Source organism: Rousettus aegyptiacus, unplaced genomic scaffold, assembly GCF_014176215.1.
Source record: "Rousettus aegyptiacus isolate mRouAeg1 unplaced genomic scaffold, mRouAeg1.p scaffold_m13_p_5, whole genome shotgun sequence".
Lineage (NCBI taxonomy): Eukaryota > Metazoa > Chordata > Mammalia > Chiroptera > Pteropodidae > Rousettus > Rousettus aegyptiacus.
Genome location: NW_023416308.1, coordinates 16,892,786 through 16,916,006, shown reverse-complemented (window position 1 = coordinate 16,916,006; position 23,221 = coordinate 16,892,786). Strand labels below are relative to the sequence as shown.

General features: G+C 44.1%; 1 protein-coding gene and 1 pseudogene across 3 annotated transcripts in view; both read right to left on the bottom strand.

Moving 5' to 3' along the window:
• Nucleotides 1–16,003, bottom strand: part of ASCC2 (activating signal cointegrator 1 complex subunit 2) — a 38,469-nt gene extending 22,466 nt beyond the window's left edge. Inside the window, exons 1-6 of one of the 3 annotated variants that reach the window (XM_016164345.2) lie at nucleotides 15,906–16,003; nucleotides 11,835–11,932; nucleotides 6,558–6,716; nucleotides 6,017–6,187; nucleotides 4,906–5,035; nucleotides 351–418 (exon numbers count right to left, since the gene is read on the bottom strand). In XM_016164345.2, the coding sequence (XP_016019831.2) occupies nucleotides 351–418; nucleotides 4,906–5,035; nucleotides 6,017–6,187; nucleotides 6,558–6,716; nucleotides 11,835–11,915 (609 nt within the window). In that variant the 5' untranslated portion in view covers nucleotides 11,916–11,932; nucleotides 15,906–16,003. Of the gene's footprint in view, nucleotides 1–350; nucleotides 419–4,905; nucleotides 5,036–6,016; nucleotides 6,188–6,557; nucleotides 6,717–11,834; nucleotides 11,958–15,905 lie in introns of those variants that run through there. The other 2 variants (XM_016164347.2, XM_016164344.2) reach the window with 2 other exon arrangements.
• Nucleotides 16,004–16,495: 492 nt separating this feature from the next.
• LOC118603172 lies at nucleotides 16,496–16,613 on the bottom strand (annotated as a pseudogene).
• Nucleotides 16,614–23,221: the final 6,608 nt, after the last annotated feature.

Below are 23,221 nucleotides of genomic sequence, written 5' to 3'. Positions count from 1 at the left end.
TAATTCTATAAAACTTCAAAGTCTTCATTCAAGAAACACACAGCTCTCTGAGAGGCGTATCCTTAGAGGTTCATACAGTTGTCAGCAAACACCACAAAATGCAAGCCAAGCTCTTTTTGTATGAGTACAGTATTGGACAGCCCTTAGATTTCAGTCCTGTTCAAGAGGGGAAACAATTAATTTGAAGGGGTTTGGTGAGGGGCAGGACCCAGACAGACTGAAGATGAGGCTAGAGGGGGATGGGAAGTAAACATTTCTCCCAGGCTCAGGAAAGTCAAGGGACAACATTAGGTGGTGGGTGGTCTGCCTCCCAGGCTCACTCTCCCCTGGGCGGGGCTGAGAGCTGATACCTGAAGGATGGTGGGCACGGTTTCATCTAGGTCATTGTAGTAACTTGGCTGCTGCATAAAGATGTTTCCTGAAAAGAGAAGGCAGGAATTGCAAAAAGACGGTAGGGGTGGAGAGAATACATTACAAGTGATTGCCAGCATATCCTGTGACCTTGCTCTCCTTTTCCTAAGCCAATCTGAACTGGAGCAGCCTTGGCCCCAGAACTTGCTAGCAGAGTGTTTTAGCCCAGCCTAGAAACTTCCTCAGGGTGGGGGAGGGACCTTGTTCTTTACAATTTAACCTTTTAAGCATCTCTATCTAGTGAATTACGTAAAAGACCTGCCTTGGCCAAACCAGCTACCCCTGATATCCCCAAGGAGTGATCACACTTGGGCATTGTGCCTTGTATGACGGCACTGGCTTTGGATGTGGGAGTTAGTCATCCAGGGAAATTAGGAGATAAGATGATCTCTTTGCTCAAGAAACATTGGATGCTGCAATTGAGGATTCTTGCCAGGCCATGCCTCCAACAGTGAGAGGGGCTCAGAGGAGAAGCTTCTCTGTCCCTCCCCACCCTCCCCCCCCCCCTCTGGTTTTTGATCTCTCACCCTCTGCCTTTGAATTTGCTAGGTGTACTACTCTATCTCATTCAGAGATGAAAGGCCTGCAAGGAACTCAGAGGTAGATTTAACACACATTCACAGTTGTTCCTATAAAATGTAGCTCCTATTTGAGTGTTTACTATCCTCCAAGTGCTGCTGCTGTGAGTGAGTAGGTTATAGCATATGGTAACTGGAACAGAAACCAAATGTTCTGGCTGCCTAAATGGTGAAGGGAGGGAGGAAGAATCACGGCTAGCTGGCAGACATGACAATGAGAAATACCAATGCCCTTAAGAGGTCAGGGTTCTCCATCCCACTCTAATCCTAGTATCTAAGGCTGGCTGACTGTCAGGATGTTCTGAATTCTAGGTGTGCTCTGGCCTTGGGCAGGTCTGTTCTTGGTTTCCTTACTGAAAACCAGGAAACTTTCACCCTATCCCAGAGGAGTTGTAAATGAATGAGCTCAAAGGCCACACGAGGCTAGGTGAGTAAGCAAGTCATTAGGTAGCTGGACTTTCTTTACGTTCCTGTATGCTAATTCTTCTTTGATTCCAGAAAGTTGAGATTTATTAGCACCATAGCTCAGTTTCTCACCACCTCCAGATGGGTGTTGATCCCTCAACCTGTGAAGGTACTTTTTGACCATCTGAACCTACCTTCTGCATTTGATGGGCAAAGAGTAACAGATGGTTTTCCACCAACCTCTGCCCTTCCTCAAAACCCTCCTGTTGGTAACCTCAAGGTCAAGCCTAAACTCCTGACCATGGCACAAAAGAGACCTGTGAGATCTGGCTCTGCTGGCATCTCCAGCCATCCTCTCCCCATTCCTAGCATTGCATTCCTCCCTCACACCATCCTCAACCTCAGAGAACAAGCCTTGTCCCCTCCCTCTGCCTGGAGTGACCTCCCAGAGCTAGGTCTGACATAAGGCAGGTGTCACCTTCTCTAGGGTGCACCTCCTGACCCAGGCATCAGGAGCAGTCTCTTCCCATAACTCCCAGGGCCACACCCTGGTTCCTTGTACAACCTAGCCACCTGCCATGGGGGAAGGCATGCTCTCCTAATTCTTCCAGTGCTTAAGCCTGAGTAACAGGAATGTTTCACAAGCATCAAAAGAGATCACATTTCACAATTTACCCTTGGAGTCTTCAGAGTCCTTTTATTCTCCTTTGATTCCAATGTTGGTGAAGCTCAGATTTTTGATCTCTTCAAGAAATAATTAAAAGGTACGGACAGCATAGCATCCTTTGAAATATCCCTTCTCGACTGAAGATGTTCAAAAACCCAGGGTGAATGGAAAGTGTTGCCAAATAGATCAGTGTCATCCTTGATAGGGCCAAGACAGGGCCTTGATAGGGCCTTGCTTTCAAAATTACTTGCTAATTCACAATACCAGCTTTGAGATTTAAAAAAGTGGGGGGGGGGGGTGGAGAGAATGGGAGTGGGGAGCAGGATAAGGACTGAGCTTCTGCCCAAAAGACCGTAGGCCAGTTCCCTTGCTCTCTCTTTCTCACCCTTGTCAACTCTCTTATAGCTGATCTGCTTTGCTTCAAGAGTTTCTGTGATAGAAAAATAGACGCTAACCCTTGCTGTGCCTTCTGCTCAGGAAATGGAAAGAAAGCTTCTGCGTGGGTGGGTGTGTGTGTGTGTGCGCGCGCGCGCATGCAAGTGCATGTGTGTGTAGGGATAGGTGTAAAGAAGGAGGTCTACAGACACACACACACACACACAAAGGAAGGGGCTCCTGATGCCTGGTCCTGCCCTCTTTTCCATTAACCATTTTCTAAGACCCAATGAAAGGGCTCTCCTTAATAAGTCAGTTTAGGGTTCTCAATATGGAGATAAGAACATTCAAAAACACTGCAAAATGTATAAGGGATCTGTTTTTCTGAAAACAAGCTGTCATCTGATTCTCAAAGGAGCCAAGTGACTCAAAAGATTAGGAATCGTGGCAGCAGGCAGAGCTTTCTCTATCCACCCTCGCTCATTTGGAACTGCGTCATCTCCCCCTGGATCCACACAGCCATTTTATACACAGCAGATCTAATGCTGACCTAGCCTCTACTCACAACTCACTCCTCCCACCTCCCAAAAGCTCTTTTTCTGCAACTGACATCAGTTTTCTCAGGAATCATTAGGACTTCTCCCTCCAGCTGATGTCACTAAGCCTTGCTTTATTCTGCCTCTTGGGTGCCCTTTCCCGCCCTAGTAGTCCAACCAGGCTCACCTTCAAAGCCACGCTGAAGCACTAGCCTCCTATGTGGCCTCCTGTCAGCACCCTCCCCACCCATGTACTGCCAGATTAACCTTGTTATCAGATGGCTCCTCACCCTGCTCCAAGCTCTTAGAGACTCCCATGATCTCATCACAATAAGAGTTCACACGTACCAAGTGCCAGTAATGTGCCAGGCACTGTCCTGAGCACCACCTCATATTCAGTCCCTACGACCATCCTACGAGGTAGGTGTATCATTAATTTTCCCATTCTTCAAGTGAGAAAACTGAGCCTTAGAGTGGCTAATTGACTCTTAGTCAATTAGAGTGGCTAAGTGACATAGCTAGGAATAGAGCTGGGGGATAAATTGGGCAGTTCAACTCAAGAGCCTGCCTTCTTATCCACCAAGCAATATGGCTCTCCATGTGCTAAAGCCTGGCATTGAGCCCTCTCTGATCTGGCCGCAGCTACTCCCTCTCCTATCTCCCAGAATGCTCTGCTCTAACCAGACTGACCTAATAATTGTTTCTCTAACTAATCGCACTTGCTTTTCTCACTTACTTGATCCTCTTAGTTTACAGTAACATTATTAAGGGTCTTTCTTTGGGAAAATAAAAGAAATTAACTGATGATCATGCAATGATTAGATATGAATGAGAAACTGGAGGTTGTTCTAATGAAAGAGCTGGAAATGAAATTTTATAAACATTATGCTTTAAAATGCTTTTTAAAAGAAATACACAGAGAAAAGACTGGAAAGAAATAATCACCAAATGATTGTCCCTAAGTGCAGGAATTTGGCAACTGCTTTTCTGCTTTTTTATACTTTATACTTTTCCAAAAAATTTTAAATTAACATGTATTACCTTTATTATTAAAGGGAAAAAAAGGAAGAAAGGAGAGAAACCATTTTAAGGGATTACTCAGCTTTGTAACTGTGTTTAGAAGACTGTGTCCTAGAATCTTAGGGTGAAGAGGGCTGATGGGGGTGGCCAGGGTGAGCACCTCTCCGTACTGGGCCCAATGCCATGAGCCGCATTCAAAGGGTGTTGTTCCCTCTGTAGCATCCCAACAAAGCTTTCCGTCTTTGATTGAACCTTTCAGCCCACCACCTCCTGATGGGATCCAACTGCTGACGTCATTCCTTTCAAAACCCAAAGAGTCTTCTCTGAACTCTGCCTCCATCTGTTCTCAGCAACAATGCAAATCATGACATTTTGAGCCAGTCCCATCATCTCTGAGGCAGGGAATGGCAAAGAACAAGAGCTTGAAACTCAGGCCTATATGACATAAATAAAGATGGCCACTTATGAGTCATGGCCTCTTAGGCAAGTCCCTTACATTTTACCTTCAGTTCCCTTATCTATAAATGGGGAAGATGATGGACTTACATCACACGGCTGCTGTGAGGATCGACTGAGATAACATGAGGAGTGCTCAGTACACCAGTAGGCACTCACGTAAAGGTTAGCTATCATTGCTATTCTTACTCTCATCACCAGAGCAAACTTCCTCACTTCTTCCATTGTTTGAGCTAAAATCCTGAGGAACCGTGCAGTACACATTTTTGTCTCCACTCCCCCAACACCACCCAGTCACTTCTTTTAGAGTTGACACACAGATATTTAAGTCTTTTTCAAACACCATCCACCACTGCTGCTCTGAATCTCCCCGCGCCCATCTAGATGCCCTCTGGAACCTCTAGTTTGGCAAGTGGGGGCCGTCTCTGCATCCCTCCAGGACCTGCACCCTATGTACCTATCATCTTCTTGAGCAGCTGCGAGTTGCCTTTTCCAAATAGCACACAAAGGTCCAGGATCTTTGGGATGTCAAACAGGAAGTTATTGTAGAGGATTTCTCCAAATGCAGAGGGAGAAATAAAGTGATCCTAAAGAAAAGAGCAGAAAAAAGGATAAGGATGAGAGACTTTCTGAAAGCAGATGCATTATAAAGTAATAGCAAACCTACAAGAAACAACCTTCAGGGCCATCAGGAGGGGATTGGCTAATAAATGGAGGTCTGGCCACACTGTGGACATGTCTGAACCTTATATATTGACCTGGAGCAATAGCCAGTCTTTGTTTTAAGGTAAAAAGAAGCAAAAGTGTACTACAAAACAGTTGGGGATTCGTTCTAAAATATTTATGGGTAAATTACCATGGTATCTGGGATTACTTTAAAATATTTCAAAGAAAGAAAAAAGAACTCAAGGGGGGAGAGAAAAGATTGGCAAAATGTTGATAATTGTTGAAGCTGGGAGATGGTATATGAGGTTCATTACACTTCTATGTATATCTGAAAATTTCCATACTAAAAAAGTTTTTTTAAAAAACCAAGATACTATTTTTAAAATAAATACACGTACACACGCACACTCCTATTAAAAGGGAAAAAAAATTCCCTAATGGAACATGTACCTTAACAGTGGTTATTGTGGAGGAAGGGGATTTTGTGGGTAAACTTCGCTGTCTACAATATATTTCTATAATGTCTGTATTGTTTAGAGACAGCATTATTAGTTTTAAAATCAGAGGGAAAAAACAGTAAAGGTTTTTAAAAAGCACATACAGGTTCCTTTCAAAAAGAATCAGTGCTTTTACTCTCTGACGCACAAGAAAAGGCATAGTCACGGGTCAACTGGCAAAGGGCCCTCGGGCTCCCATTGATAAAAACACTGAGTGCAACGCAGAATGACCCGTGAATTAGAGGATAAGGGAGGTGGCACAGATTTCTTCCCCAACAGTGGGAATAAAGGCTGAGGGGAGACAAGAGGAAACTCGAGACTTCTAGAGCCTTCCTTCCCAGGGGCAGAGTCTGGCACAGAGGTGTTAGGTGTCAGTGGTGACCTATCACGAGATCAGGGGCTTACTTTGGATTCCTTGTGAGTGGACATGCGGAGGAAGGTGAGAAAAACACTCCGATGGAGGCGCTTCTGCATGTCAACAACCTCAGGGGTTGGGGCCACCCACTCATCAAACTTCCGGGGGACATAGTGCAGGTAAGAGTCCAGGCACTTCTGCAGGGTCTCGTCGAAGATAACCTAAGTCAGGCAACAGAGGAGAGCGAGGATTTGTCACTGAGGCCCAAGGCTTTGTGGGTGGACTGCACAGGAGCTCATAGCCCATCAGCCCTGGCCTGTGGCACACACTCCAACCCCAAGGGACCAAGGAGGTATGAATGAGCCGAGAGCTAAACACATGTTTCTAAAAATGACAGGTTGGAAGGCATTGTATAAACACCATTAAGATTTGTGATACAAGAAAGAGCAATCCAAACCACAATTTGCTGTTAAGGATCCAGTGAAAGAAGTAGAGAAAAAAGCATCTCCTAGGGGGAGAGAAACAATAACAGCAACCAACCAACGGCATGTCATGTGCTTTGTCTTAGCGTTAATTTTGATAGAATGTTACCTGGCACCAGAATTTATCGTGAGGCAAGGCCAGGAGCCAGTCGAGGTCATTGGCTACGAAGGTGGCGCGTTCCAGGTACTCCTCCACTAGGGCGGGAATGTTGTCTTTAGGGGGCGGTTTGTATAACACAAAATACCGGTCTGCCTTCTGCTCGGGGTGCTACGGATCCAAAAACCACGTGTTAACGTGGCAGAGGTTAGTCAGCGAGGGCCCATTTGCCAACCCACAGCAATGACAACACTTGGCTGTTCCAACCGGTGACCCTCCAAGGAGCTTTTAAGCATAAAGAACCAAGTGTCTCTAACAAAGGGGCTTGGTTGCATCCAGGGAACACTAGGCGGGCATTAAAAACCATGTTTTTTGGAGACTATTTAATGATATGGGGAAAGGTTAAGGGAATAAAAAGCAGGGTACGAACTTCTCTATTTTATATAACAAGTTTTTGGACTTTCAGAAAGTATATATCTATTGAACACATTCACATACAGGCTAAAAAAAGTGTGTGTGTGGGGGGGGGGGTGGGGACAACACCCCAAAGCTAATAGTGGTTATCTCTGGTGGGGGAGATTATGACTTAAATATATTTTCCAACTTAAAAAAAATGAACATGTATTACTTTTATTTTTTAATTATACAAGTGAGATATGAGCATCCAGGTGAGTCGCCTGGAACCACACTCGCAGTCCCAACCACTGAGTGTCCTTGCAGACCTTTCCTGGGCATTTACGTTAAAATATATCTATACAAGGTATCTGTTTAGACGTTTTCACCTTTCTTACAAAAATAGTATCATTCTGTATGTATGTAACGTGCTATATCCTTTTTATAATCAGGAGAAAACTTTAGTAATTTTTTTTTTTTTTAAATAAAAGATACTAATCAAGTAATACAGGTCTCGACTGAGAATCACAAGTTCTCTCTTTCAACCCTACCTTGCCATGAACAAACCTTACTTTGTTCACCATAGAGAAGAGACGATGAGCTCAGTTTTCTCCTCAGACTACATAATGGCTGCTTTCTCCCGGGGAAGTGGTAATAGAAGGCCAGGCAACGTCTCAGCTGTTATCAACCACAATCCACCCACTTCCATGTCTGTCAGTCCAGAGGAGACAGGAAAATCACGACTGATTGATCAGTCTCCGTAAGAACCACGTATGCCTCCCTACTGCCTAATGCAAGTTTTTAAACAGGGAGTTCTTAGGTTCCATCTATTGAGTGGGCCATCAGGACCCTTCCCATTTAAATCAGAATTTATACAGTGGGGGTCCAGGTACAAACCTTTTGAAAAAGGAATCCTGCTGACTGAAGCAAGTTCAGAGACATTCTCTAGGGTCTAAATTCATCTCCTAGGTTTCCAAGCTCCCCTGTAACTCTATATACTGACACTGCCCCTCGTAGGTTGTTTCCCATGCCAGGCTACTCGCTGCCCTCCACTCCTGAACAGGCACTCCACCCCAACCCTGCCCGAGGAATCTACCTTCCATTTAATCCTACAAACACTGACTGGTACCCCACTGTGCCAGCCAGTGTCGTGGGGGATGTTAAGAAAAGCATCTGCGTGCTCACAGAGCCCATGTTCCAGAGGGGAAGATGCACATCAAAGCCACCAAGTAAGCACAAAACAGAAGAACTGACAGCTCCAACCTAGCGGAGGGACTGTGGGTGTGCAAAAGGGGATTAACTATGCCTGGAGGACAAGGGACAGCTCGCTTCTCAGAGCAGGCAGCATCTGAGCTGGGTCTTGGAGAATGAGGATTTTTATATGAAAGAAACAGTATTTTTATGGAGGCATAAAAATGGATCATAAAAATAAAGGGCACAGGATGGTAGGAGATGAATTTGGAAGAAGAGAACACTGGAATAATGATAATAAAAGCCACTTATGGAGGACTTGCCACTTGCCAGCTGTTGAGTAGGTATGTTCCAAAGCCTTCTGTTTTTTAATCTACGACTATTTAAAAGGGAGTTAATATTTTTTTTACAGAGGAGGAAACAAAGACTCAGTAAGCTCAGGAACTTTGCAAAGGTCACGAGGCTAAGGAAGCAACTGAGGCAGGATTTGAACCAAAGCTTACACTGCAGACCTACTAATGACTTACGGTACCCATGTGCCATCCTGGTCACACTACTCGTCCTTTTGACTCCAGCTCCGACCTCACCTCCTCCAGGAAGTCTCCCCAACTCCCACCCCTGACTAGGTTAGAGGTTCGCCCGGGCTTCCCCAGCACCTGCACTCTGTGATCCTCGAACAGTAGTGCTTGTGGAACCACACCAAAAGTGCTTTCAGATAAGTGGTTCCTTTGGATGGGAAGAGGGGAAGGGATGACTTATAGAGAGGCACAAATAACTTTTGGGAGTGGTTGAAATGTTCATTATCTTCATTATGGTCATGGTTTCATGGGTAAATACAAATGTCAAATCAATCAAATTGTATACTTTAAATATGCAGTTTATTGTCCTTCAATGATACCCTAATAAAGTTATATAAAAAAAGAGGGCCTGCCTTCTCTGTCTCCCCCCAATAGACCTCTGGAGGTGGCCTAAGGTTTGCTTACCACAGCATTCCCAGTCCCTAGAACAGTGCCTGGCATCAAGCAGACTCTCCACACACATTGGCTGGCTGGACAAAGGAATGAATGGAGGTAATGAAGGAGCAGATATTGCCAAGGTCTTTGAAGGACTTTGAATGCCAGGCTCAAGAGTGGGGGCTTTATTTAGTAAGTAATGGGGGTCACAGAAGATTTGAGGGCAGAGAGTAGCAGGGCCAGCTGCATCTTCCATCCTTCAAACCTGGCTCGGGTCCCACTTGCTCCATGAAGCTTTCTGAAAATTCTCTGCCCATCAAACTTCCTTTCTGTTTATCTTGATTAGAGACCATTTTGCACTGTTCTCCAAATGCTTCACTTACATGAGTCTTGTCCTCCTCAAAACCTCATTCTGGCCCAAGACTTCAATTCTTTTGGATCTTCAATAGCATCAAGTATGTGCTGTGCACATAGTAGGTACTCAATAAACATTAGCTTCATTTATAACCCTGTAAAGGCAGTGTGGTGGCTGTCTCTCAGCTAGAGACCTTCCTGTTCAAAGTTAGGACTAAAGAGGCACATACAGGGTAGGTACAAACCTTAGGGCCAACAAGACTGCTCCTTGATCAGTCAGCTATCTCCCTCAGCTCATCCCTCTTCCCACCCTACTCCTCATTCAATGCTTCTGTCACTGTCACTGTTGTTATCACCATCTTTATTGAGTGCTTACTATGTTCTAGGCACAGTGCTAATTCAGACATCTCATTTAATCCCCATAGCCACCCCACAACGCTGCTTCTATTATCCTTTTTGGATCCTGAGGCATGGAGAGGTTATGTAACTTGCCCAAAGTCACATAGCCAAGTATGTGTGAGATTTAATACACAGCCCATGCTCCTTAACTCTGTAATACTGCTTCCACTCCCAGTGATTGGTGGTTGGTACCGAAACCAGGCTCTCTCAAAACAGCATACTCAGGTTCTCCTGCCCGTCCATCCCTTCCCAGTTCCTCTGTCAGGCTAGTGCTTATTCACCCTTCATTACCCAGTTCAGGAACCCCCTCCTTTAGGAAGCCTTCCCTGGTTATATGTACCCTCCCACTACCCACAAGATCTCCCTGCCACCACATATCCCTTTGTTCTGGATCAGCAACACAGGCTCTGATGCTCATGTAGCAGCCTGGACTTCTTTCTATCACAACCCTGATCTCACTGTAGAGGAGCTACTGGTCTGCTTTTCTTTCAGACCATGGGTCCTTCAAAAGCATAAACCATAACTTTTCTCTTAGCAGCTCCATTGTCTGTCACAAGGCCTCACTGGGCTCTTTGACTCATTTACTGAATGTTTCCTGGCACTGGAGAACCCAAATGAAGGGAAGGGACCAGGTCCCTGCTCTCACAAGCCCACAGTCTCATAACCCAGGTATTCAGTACATGGGGAAAGACTAAGGTGGAAAATCAGACCCAACCACTCAAGGAGCCAGTCTCAACCAGGACTGTCCAACAGAACTTTCTGCAATAATAGAACGGCTCTATACCTGTACAGGCCAACAAGGTAGGTACTTACCACATGGAATTTTAGTTTAAATTAATTCAAATTAAATTAAAAATCCAGTTCCTTAGTTGAATAATCCACATTTCAAGTGCTCAGTTGCTACATGTAGCAAATGGCTACCATATTGGACAGAACAGTTCTAGATTTTCTGATAAAATATCCATATATAAAAAAAGTTATGAAAAGCGGAAACGAGAGGCTTTATTGCAGAAAGGTTACTGACATGGGCTCTAGCACCAGCCTAGCTGGGTTCACATCCTGGCTCCTCTGATTTTCCAGTTCTGTGACCTTGCACTCTGAGTTTCCTCATCTGTAAAATGGGAACAACCAAAATACCTACTCATAGGGCTATGGTGTGGCTTTAATGAAATAATGCAGGTGAAGTATTTAGAAAGGTTTGGCCCAGAGTGAGTCCTCTCTAAACGTTAAGTACTAGTATTAGATGGTAGTTAGGAAGTAATAGGAAGCCGTCCAGAAAGCATGAAATAAAACGCCAAGCTCTTGTTTCCCACGACTTTACTCTAGCCCCCAGAAAATACTTCCTCCCACTTTGTTCCAGTAAGCTCATATTCTTGGGAAAACAATAAGTAGGTATGAGGACTTCAGGCCCTGCAGTCTGTCTCCTTCTTTAGCAGCCTGGCACCTCTCTGTGGCTCAAATCTCACTCTGCAGCAGGTAATCAACATGCTCACAGTCTCCTTATTTTTCAGTCTCACAAGCCCTGCAGAGTCTGCATGTGGCGCTTCTTAGTCCATTGAGATAAAAGGCTGCCTGACCTCTGAAATCAGTGTTCCCCCCAAAGTGTGGATAGCAGCTGAGATAGCTCTGAAAAAGGCCTACCTGAAATCTGAACACTTCCCGCAGGGTCAAATAGCCGAACCTAGCTTTGGGATGGATCCATTTCTGGGCCAGCTCAAGCTAGTCAGAACTGCTATCAGACTCAGATTCAAAACAAAATGCTTTGGGGGAAGGTGTGGGGTGGTGACATGGAAAATACTACTCAAATTCAAGCTGCTGCTTAGTAAGGAAACTTCTACACTAGGCCTGGAAGGACCTAGCAGTGTCCCAGCTACTGAATTACTTACTGACTGTGGCCCTCAGGTTATTCTTGGAACAGATAAAAAAGAAATTTCCTTTTTGCTTTTGAAATTGTAAGAATGATAATATCAGGCTGAACAGCCTCAAGGCACCGGCTCACCAGGGCTGGTGAAGTCCTCAGCTTTCCTGTCTTCTGGTCTTTGTGGGTGATCTGGAGTTGGTCCAGGGGCAGAGCTGGCATTGTGATTCGTGACCCTCCTGAAAAGAATATGGATGAGAAGAAGAGAGCAGACACATAGGCTCCTGGTGGCAGGGTGTCTGCTCTGGGGCTGATCCCAGGAGAAGCTTCAAACTCTGGCCTCTGGAGGCTCCTGATGCGGGCCTCAAAGGCCCGGTTCATGCACCTAATCCAGACTGAAGTGACTTTTTTTTTTTTTTTGCCTAAAGTAATAGTTCTTAATTCAGTAGGAACACACTCCCCAGATGACTCCTAATATATTCCTACCCCCTTTGAGAAGTACTGGTTAAAAGCACCTAGATTATCTTCATCATGGCTCCAGCTCCATATCCTCCTTGGCCCGGGAGCTCTGTGGAGACAGTGCCTAGGCTCTCTTTCTCTTGCTACCTTTCCTGTGACCAGCACAGGCCTGGTACAGAGGCAGCTTCATCAAATGTTTGATGAACAACTGAATAAGAGGACACTGTTCTTGTAACTCTAACCAGATTTTAAGTCTTTTGAGGGCTGAAGCCATATGTTAAGATTTTACAACCTCTCTAGGCTTCAGGAAAGAATAACATGAATGAACAGAAGGATGAAGGAGGATGAGAGAATTCAAAGAAACTTGCCAGTGCGAGCTCCTTTCTACAGAGGCCTAAAGCATCCTCAGAGTCAGTGAGTGGCAGACCCCATGTCTCCGATCCAATACTCTTTTCACCATACCACTTGGCCTGATCCACAGGAGACATGCATATGAGATGTATCATGAAATAGCAGTGAATTAGGCCCCTTAAAAAACATGCCATAAAAGGCCAGCACAATCTCAATGACAACATGAAGACATATCAAGGCTAGAACGAGGAAACCAGCACCTTCTGAGCCATCACAAATAAGCCAAGGGACATGGTCACCCATGAGTTACATGGGTTATATATGTAGATATGGGTATCCATATATCAAACATCAGGCTAGGCAGGTATTTTATGAACATCGATTGATAAGGTAGGGTCTCTGCCCTGAGAGATCTTACGTCCAAATATAAAATGACAGTAGCCACAGGAACAATGTGCTTATCATGTGTTGGCACTTTTCTAAGTGCTTTTCTCAGCATTAACTCATTTTACATGTATTATGCTCATAACAACTCTAAGGTTTGTTCTATTATTATCTTCATTTTATCAGGGAGGAGAGAAGAAAAGAAAATTGCCCAATGTCTCAGTCAGTAGTTGGGGAAGTAGGCTGAGGCTGGCTCTTAACCATTTGCTGTACTGAATCTAGTGTAGCTGAGCTTGTCTGGGGTGTGGATTTCAGGAAAGGATTTCTAGAGGAGAGCCTAAAGGATCAGGAGAGCCTGAGTTGAGTCTTGATAGAAGACTGGCCAGGGAAAAAGGGTATCCCAGGCAGAGGAAATAGCAGGACCAAAGGTAAGTGGCTGGGAGGCAGCTTGGTTCATGGGCTGTTCTAAAAACTAAAGATATCCATCTTTGAGGAATATAAACAGAAAGGATCAGTCTGTCTAGTCTTCAAGGCCTGTTCAGCTCTAGGATCTCAATGGATCAGACACACTGTCCCTGCACACATGAGGTGGCCTGAAAAAAATCATAAGGCAAAGTAATAAAAGGGGCTTGGGGTGAGTTTTCATCTTTCAGCTTTGCAAAATGTCGATAATATCCTTTGTTGCATGTACATTATTTCTAATCAAGTTACTATCTTACTAGCCTCTCACAACAACTCAGTTAAGGATAACAAGGATTATTATGCACAGATGTCCAAAGAGAGGCCCTGATGTACTCAAGGCAAATATATTAGTGGCTGAGTTGAAAATAAAGCTCAGCTCTCCTGCCTTGACGCCTGGCTTGCTTATGCTGGACATGCTAAACATACTTCTTTCCTATTCCCCAGTGATGCTAGGAGAGCAGCTGGAAACATCAGTGGTCTGCTCACCAGTGCAGAAATCTAAATGACTCAGGCCTAGTTCTTTCCATTCTCACCTTCTAAAGATAATAGTAGAAATATCCAGTGTTGGGACCTAGGGTGGCGAAAGAATAATGAGGAGGAGGTAGCTCTCCACCCTTTAAATTCTAGGCCCCAGAGTCCAGGCCTAGACAGGTAATGACAACACCTGCTTTCACAAAAAAATCAACTACTACAAGCCAGTGCCTGTAACGGCAGTTCAGACCCGGGCTGGTGTGATGGTTGAAGGAGAGTTTTATAGTTTTGCAACATGGGTTCAAATCCTGGCTCCACCTTTTCCTATCTATGTTGAGACCTTGAGATAGTTCCTTGACCTCTGTAAGCTTTGATTTCCCCATCTGTAAAATTGGGATGATAATAGTACATAGTCTCTTAGGGCTGATGTAAGAAGTAATCAATGCTACAGTACTTGGTAGGTAATAAGTGCTTGGTAGGTAATAAGTGCTGAATAAAGTTTACTTGTTATTATTCAAATAAACACAGTACTTGGTAGGTAATAAGTGCTGAATAAAGTTTACTTGTTATTATTCAAGTTCCAACCATAGGCAGAACACTTTGGGCTTCCTCATTTACTCAGCACACACTGACTGAATACATTCTGAGTTTTGGGCATGTAAATGACTATCATTTGGTGTGGTTAGAGCTATCACAGGAAAATTCCAAAAACAAGCATAGCCGAGAAAGGGAGAATATCACAGAGAAGGTGACCTATAACCTGGTTGTTGAAGAATAGGAAGAAAAGATGGTAAGGAAGGGCATTCCAAGCAAAGAGCAAGGATGAGCAAAGGCTCCGAGTCTGTGGCTTTGAAGAAAGAGGGAGACATTGGTATGGTTGAAAACACAAGGTCAGGGAGGGGATGACAGAGTGGAGAAGAGAGGTTAATTAGAAAAGATGGAGCCAGTTTTTAAAAAGCCTTGAATGCTATGCTAAAGAGTTTGGTGTTTCATCTGCAGGCAGTGAGGAGTCATTTAAGTAGAGGAGAGAAATGATCGGAAAGAAAAGACCGTAACCTGGTGACAGGACAGACCTCCTAGGAACCACCAGAAAGCAAAGACTGTTAATCATCTCATTCATCCCCTCAAAGATTGCTGAGCATTTCTTATCCAGGCACTGAAGCCCAGAGAATACTAAAGCAAGCAAGTAACAGACCTGGTCCTGCCCTTTACAACTAAGAATCAAATAGCCATTCAAACAACAAAACTCAATACCATGATGTATGCTATGTCCATGGGCCCATAGAGCTATGACAGCATTTAACAAAGAGCACTGACTTAACAGAGGAAGGTTGTCAAGGAAGATTTTTTCATCTAAAGCATGAACAAATATTAACTAGGCAAAGTCTAGACTCTAAGTTCCAAAAGGAAAAGGACAATGATCATGACAATGCCTGTGCCCACCATTGCAACCCCAGAGCCAAGCAGGACAGCAGAATCCAAAAGTTGGGAAAGGACTTCCTTTAGAAGGAAGCTCAGTGCAAACATCAATGAGGCGTAGGTGCATCCCCAGGGCTACTGCTGCCTAAGTTGCTCTGACTGTCATCCTTCCGGTCTCAATTTAATATTACTTTCTTCAGAGACCCTCCCAGACCACTCTATCTAACTTATTCACTTCCCTAGTTACTATTATATTTTAAATTATCTTATGTATATATGTGTCGCTGCCCGTCGCTTCTCACTATAATGTACGCTCTATGAGGGCAGGAGCCTTGACTGTCTTGCTGTTTCTATCCCCAGTGCCTAGATCTGTGCCTGGCACGGAGTGGACGCTAGACATATACTTGTTGAACGAATGAATGAATCCTGAGGAAACTGAAGCCCGGGGTGAAGGTAAAGGGCTGTTACTCGGTCAAGTCACTTTGGGGCAGAGCCTCGAACCCAAGATGTCCTGGCCAGGGGGGCGTGGGGGCGACTTGGCTCCTGGGACAGCGTAGCCTCGACCCTGCCGTGGAGCGGGAAGACCCGAGGCCACCTGAGGCACGACTGCGGCTCCTCCCAGGCCCGGTGCCCCGCATCCGGCAGGGCCCAGCCACATGCACTCACCTCGGCAGCTCCACCACCCGCGCTGTGCCCCGGCCGCCTAGGTCCACGGTGACAGCTCCCAAAGCGCCGGCACTTCCGGGGTCAAACAGCGATTCCGCAGGCGCTAACAGGAAGCTTTGGCCCAGCCCCGCCCCCGACGCCAACTGCCACCGGGAAGCCTGGCCCGGGACCACGCCCCGGCCTTAAGACTCCGCCCCACAAGGAATCCTACTGACTAACCACGCCCTTTGTCCCTTCCTATCTCCCTTGCTTTCGCAGAGGATGGAAGATGGGCGGAGAATAGGTTGTGATCCCACCTCTTGGAAAATCCAGCTATAATAACCGACTTATCAGAACCCCGGGCTTCCACCTTCTTCCTAACCTTCTCAGTCATCGTTTTACAAATTTAATCCAGAAGAGTTTTAACGAGCCAAAAGAATAAATATGATGTTGAATGAAAGAAAGCAAACGAAAGTATAGGCTACAATTTTGTTTATATGAAATTTTATTTTTCATTTATTTAATTTATTTTTTAGGCGAGGAAATCCTTGGTTGACCTCACAGATTGCAAGGATCTTGTCAATTTACAATCCCTTATTTTTTATTTTTTACACCTACAACACCTGGTCTTCCTAGGTGGTCTCCCATCCTAGTACTAACCAGGTTCGACCCTGCTTGGCTTCCAAGATCGGAGGGATCAGGCTTGTTCAGGATGGCATAACCATAGGAAGTTTTAGTACAGGCAAAACTAAGGAGAGATGACAGGGTTAGGATAGTGGTTGCCTCTGGGGCTGGTGACTAGCAGAGATCACAAGTGAGGTTGGGGACCTAACCTGTCTTCATCTTGGGATAGCTACATAGATGTGTTCATTTTGGAAAAGCCATTACATTGTACACCTTTGGGCTTTGCACTTTTCTGTGTGTATACAATACAAAAAAATTTTTTTTTTTTTTAAATCAGAAAGACTGTCTAACCATCTTAAGAATAGAATGCATTTTTCCACAGATTGTTTCATGTGGTGTAGCCTGGCTGTGCATCAGGATCATCACAGAAAGATAGTTAAAAATACACATCTCTGGCTTCATCTCAGTGTCTGGCACACAGTAAGATTTTAAAAACCACCACCATTATTCTCACGAGGGTGTTATAGAAGCCCTTAATGGAACACAGAACCCAGCCTTGTGGGTCATGAAATATTATCCAGCACCCTCCTAGTGCCAGGCCCTGCCGTCTGCACCAGAGCTTCAAGGAATGACAAGCACAGTGCCTGTCCTTAAGGAACTTATAAGGTAGGGGGTGGCAAGAAAATCAGGAGCTGTGAGACAATATGACAAGTGCAGAATGCTAAAGAAGAAGGGGAGATGGGCTCTGAATTAGAAATAGGATGGGAGGAGTTGGATCCTGTATTAGCTAATACCTAACAAATTATCACAGACTTTGCAGCTTATAACAACACACGTTTATTACCTTACGTTTTCTGTGGGTCAGGAATCTGAGCATGGCTTAACTGGCTGCTCTGCATCAGGGTGTCCCACAAGGTGACAATCACTGTGCCACCCAGGGCTGGGGTCTTACCTGATGGCTCAACTGAAGACAAATATGCATCCAAGCTCTCATGGCTTTGGCTAAATTTAGTTCCTTGAGGGTTGTGGGACTGAGGGCCTCAGCTGGAGGTTGGATTTTGGCCAGAGGCTGCCCTTAGTTTGTTGTCTCATGGGCTTCTCCAATGTGGCAGCTGAGAAGGCAATAGAGAGAGAAGGCACAATCTCATATATCTTAATCATGAAAGTGAACCATCTCACCATTTCCTATTTGTTAGAAGCAAGTCACAGGTCCTGCCCTACAGTCATAGAGAGGAGATTTATACCAGGGGGTAGGAATCACTGGGAGTCATCTGAGAATCTGCTTGCCACGGATACTTAAAGAACACACATCAACCCCAGCTCTTCGGCAGAGGAAGTAAGGGAGCAGAGAGAGAGAGCTCAATCATGATAGTAATAACAATATTTGTCAGGTCTTTACTCCATCCTAGAAACTGGACTAAGTATTTTACATATGTTATCTCCTTGATTCTTTATAAGAATTATAAGAGGTAGAAATTATTATTATCATCCCAATCTATAGAGAGGTTTAGAGACTAGACCAGGGTCACAGAGCTTGTGAGTAGGTGGAACAGGGATTCGAACCCAGCTCTGTCTGGCTGCAGAGCTTGCCTTCATAATCTCCCTACCAAGGGCTTGCCCAAGCTCCATGAGACAGGTTTGGGAGTCTCAAGTGCAGGAAGAATTCTATGGCCAAATGCTGCAAGCCGTCTCAAAGAAGTGGATGCTTTCCTTTATTTCTGTCTTTTTTTTTTTTTTTTGGAGAAAACTGATCATCCACTCATGTGGAAGGGACAGAAAAAAGTGCCAGAAACTCCATTTAAAAAAAAACAAAACTCTGACATCACATGCATTGGGACACAGGAAATAAAATCTGCATCTTGGTGATTGGTTTGAAAGAAATCATGTGTAGCAGCCTTTGGTAGTGAGAAAATTTAAAATAGGACTTCTGGCAAAAATGTGTGGATCAGTTTTGTCTTTTCCTATGAATATTAATATCACCGAGATTTTGGCGCTAAATACATGACTGTAAAAAGACAAAACATCTAATTAGACACTTAACTTCTCCAAACATGTCTCAGTTTTCTTATCTGTTTAAAAGGGTCATTAACATTCACTTCATAATCATTAGAAGGATTAATAAGAGAATACAGACAAAGCTATGCACATAGTATGTGCTCAAGAAATTTTGGTGGAGAAGAGGAAGGAAGGGAAGGAGGAAGGGAGGGAAGAAGAAAGTAGATTCTCTATCGGTTGGAGTGTTAATGTTTATATTTTTTTCATTTTTGTTTTCTCTCCTTTGCCTGAAGAGATTAATGAGGAATGTGAGCTTCCAAAGGAGGCATCCTTGCCTGAGCTAACATATGACCAACTGGAATTAAATTAAAAAGCCATCCATAGGAAAAGCCTTAAACCATACATTAGTCACACACATGTGAAAGAACTTCTGGGCCTCTATTCTCTAGATTAAACAACAACAACAACAACAACAACTAACTTTAAGAGCAAATATTTGGGTTGGCAAAGGAGGCAAGTGTCTGTGAGCTCATAGCCAGTCAAGTCTAGGGATAACTAGAGAGAAAAACTGTCAGTAGTTGGAGTTAAAAAATCAGCGTAGGAATATCTGGGCCTGAGTCCAGCCTGACTCAGATACTCTGAGTCACCTAAGATGAATCAGTATTACCTTTGTGTTTCAGTCCTCCAGCAAGAATGAGTTCATGAGGCACTCAATGTTGGAGTTAGCTGTTGTATGCCCCCCTCACCAGTGTTAATTTCCTCCATTTTCCCACTAACAATGACTTGATTACTCCTTAGAGAACCAACCCTCTTGCTTTAGTCCACATGGATTAGGACCGACTCCTTACCCAGAGCTGAGGGGTGTGCAATTGTATGAGTTATCTAATCCTGTGCAACAAATTTGTCCCCAAACTCAACAGCTTAAAACAGTAAAAATCACTTATTATCTTACACAGTTTCTGTGAGTTAGGTAATAAAAGAAAAACAGTTGTCGAAGAATGAGACTTTGGCTTTGTCCCACTACACTGTTCTAAGTGTGTGTGTTCCTCATCTGCAGCCCCTCCTCAGTTCTGGGGGAGCCATGTGTGCTGGGCACATTGTTTCAGACAGTGGCTTCCCCACAGCTGCCTCCATAGGGCCACATAGATCAATGGTGGTTCTCTTCAGGCGGTGAGATTGAAGGGCTTCTGTTATTGTTTTCTTTGGATTTGTTTTGATAATGTATTGTTTTTATAAATGGAGAAAAAATAAACAGCATATTTTAAAGCAAAAAAGAGGGAGGACTTGGATATCCCCACAACACTGCTCCTGGTTTCCTGCAGAGAAAGTAATCCAAGAGATCAAAGGAGCAATGCCTCTATGACCTAGCTTTGGAAGTCACACCATCGCTTCAGCTACATTTCTATTGAACACATAGACCAGGCTTGGTTTTGTGTCAAAGGGGACTGTACAAGGCCATGAATATCAAAAGGCAAGATAATTGGGGGTCATCTTGGAGGTTGGCTACTGCATCAATCTAAGATGAGCTTTGACAATTAGCATATTCCAAACTCTCAGCCACAGTGATTGGCTCAAGAATAGATATATGTTCCGAATTCATCCAACGATAGCTAATTCTGGAAACTTTATTGAAGTCAAAGTGAAAGAAAAGCTCTCTTCCTTATGATATTTCTAGCAGTATGAAAGAACTAAGCCTGGAGAATGAACTAAGCTTACCAGAGGCCACTACCTGGAACCTAAGAATGAAGCCAACACAATGGAAAATAGAGCTGAGAAAAGAAATTACAAGCAGGGGAGAATGAAAGAGGGTGTATGACATCATTTGATCCCTGAATCCAGACAGTCCTAGACTTTTCTCATTCCTGCTTTGCCTAAGTATTTTGAATTGGGCTTCTGTCTAGTTGATCAAACTTTTTTAAAAATCATGACTGGTACCCACTGAGACAAGAAGGATGAAATTGCCAACTATTCAAGCTCATGAACAGAAGGAGTTGCTGGCATTACAAGTCACTGCATAGTGATGGGGAGAAGTCAGCTTGCAGATCTACCAGGGACACCTTGGGTATCCACTAATTGGTATTTTTTTAACTAGACCAAGGAGAGGTACATGTTTAGGAGAGGTACATGGTGAAGAAGTAGGACATAGTTTGGTAGTGGAGTTTGAAGCCTTGAGTATTAGTCCCAGTTAAACCTCCTACTCGCTGGGCAAACTTGAACAAATGGCCTAGCTTTTCTGAGCCTCCACTTCCTTATTTACCTAATGAAAATAGTAATACTTGTTCAATCTACTCAACAAACATTTACTGAGGGCCTACTGTGTGCCAGTTACTGTTAATAAAACAACAATGGATGCAGTTCTAGCCTTCAAGGTTTACACAGTCTTGTCAGAAATATGAATAAAATATGAATTACAACATGGTTTGAGGTAGATGTACATGGTACAATACATATAAACCTGGGTGTTTTGAGGTCATAAAGAAGAAAGTGTCTCAGATGGTGGGATCTTCATGGACATTGTGGAGTGGATGTTATTTAATCTGAGTCTTCAGAAAATGTAGGAACTGAAAGGTTGGAAGAGCCCAGTCTGGGCAAAGAACTAGAGATATAAAAGAGGGGAGACCATTCAAGAAATTGTGAATAGATGTGTACAGCTTAAATCTTGGGTTTGAAAGTAGAGCTGAGAAAAGACCTGGTCTTGAGGAGAGACCAGATTACAAAGGGTTTTGTGGGTCATGCTAAGGAGTTTGGACTTCCTCTTATTGATGATGGGGAAAGCCCTAGAAAATTTAAAAGAAACTGAGGGGTTCAGAAAGGTATTTTACAAAGATATCTCTTGTAGCCATAGAGGTAGAGAAGATAAATGGTAGCAAGAACAGAGGTCAGCTTGTATTACAGTTATCTGTTGCTACGTGACAAATTACCCCAAACTTAGTGGATTACGAAGATATATTATTTCTTATGATTCTATGAATTGACTAGGTTCAGTTCTTTCACTCCATATGGTGTCAGCTGGTGTTATCATTTGGTTACATTCGATTGGGTGTTTGACTGAGGCTAGAACATCCAAGACAGCTTCACTCATATGTCTGGCTTCTTAGTAGGAGTGACAGGAATAGCTGGCGGCTGGCTGACTCTCTCACCACATGGTCCCTCATTCTTCAGTAGTCTAGTCCATTGGTTGTCAAATAGGAGTGATTTTTTTTCCCCACAGGGGACACATGGCATTGTCTGGAGACCCTTTTGGTTATCATACTAGAGCATCTAGTGGGTAGAGGCCAGGGATGCTGTTAAACATCCTACAATGCACCAGACAGCCCACCAATGCAAAAAAATTATGTGACTTAAATGTCAATAGTGTCAAAGTTGAAAAACCTTGGTCTTAGTTCATGCTTCTGTACATGGTGGTCAGGCCCCAAAGGGTAAAAGTGGGAGCTGCCAGATCTTTTGAGTCCTAGGCTCTGGGGCTCATACATGATAACTTCCTTCATATTCTATTGGTCAAAGCAAATTACAAGTCCAACTTTGATTCAAGAAGAGAGGAACTACTTCTCCTTCCCTATCCATGGGCAACCACTAGTCTACATTCTATCTCTACAGATATTTGGTGGCCACTTTTATAGGCAACCTACCATAGCCAGGAGACCATGCAGTAAGAGAGACTCATGTGAAGGATGATAGCAGTTTGAGCTCAGGCAGTAGCAAAATATTCTCATGCGAATATGAAATAACAGCACTGAAATCTCTGCAAAGCGTTACATAAAAATACTAATTTCATAATCCACACTGTCCTTACACAGGAAATGCTGTCCCCAGCAGCTTTCTTTTAAGCCTGGCTTTTTCTCAATAGGCCTCTGCTCTGTTTCTGTCCAATCCCTCTGCCCTCTGTCGCGTTCATCAAAGCTTCTGCTGACTCAAGAAGAATCTAGAGAATGATCACTGCAGTGAAATTCTCAAATCATCCCCCAGGGCCCCTAATAACAAAACATCTGCTTGTCATTCTCCCTTACCCCTCTGAGTTTTAGTGAGAAAACAGTGTTAAATGACGATAATGACAACTTAAAACTAAGTTTCCCAGCTTCCAAGAAGGGAGGCTTAATTTGAAGGCAGCTAATTATACACTCATTGTAATTTACAGTGAGTGGTTGTCTTGCCTTCTGTCACTGGTCTGTGAACAATAGTCAGGAAGAAGAAAAAGAATGTCCAAGTTAACACATTTCAGATAATAAAGGATAGAGAATCCTCAAGTGAAAGAATCTTCTCAGACATGTGGTCCAAACTTCTCATTTTACAAATGAGGAAACTGAGGCAAAAAGAGAGGTGGGACTTGCCCAGAGTCACCCAGCAGCTGGCAGGTGGCAGATTAGGCATTGAAACCGAAGTCTCCAGTGGCTCCATAGTGTAGTGGTTAGCTGCACACATAGTGTAGTGATTAGCTACATACGTCTGCTTTACACACAGAAGGTACTGGGTTCGAGCCCCAGGTGAAGCTATGAACCATACCTCAGGTGCGCCAGGCCCCTGAGTACACCAGGTCCCCAGTGCACCAGGCCCCGGGTGCACACCTTGAGTGCATGGGAGGAGATGCCCGGCCTGCAGAGATCTAGTTCTTAAGGGGAGATGGCAATGTCTGTCCCGTCCAGGCGGAATTAAAGAGTGAGAGAAAAAAAAAAAAAAAAAGAAAAAAAGAAGCCGAAGTCTCCATGGTGGCTCCAGCCTAA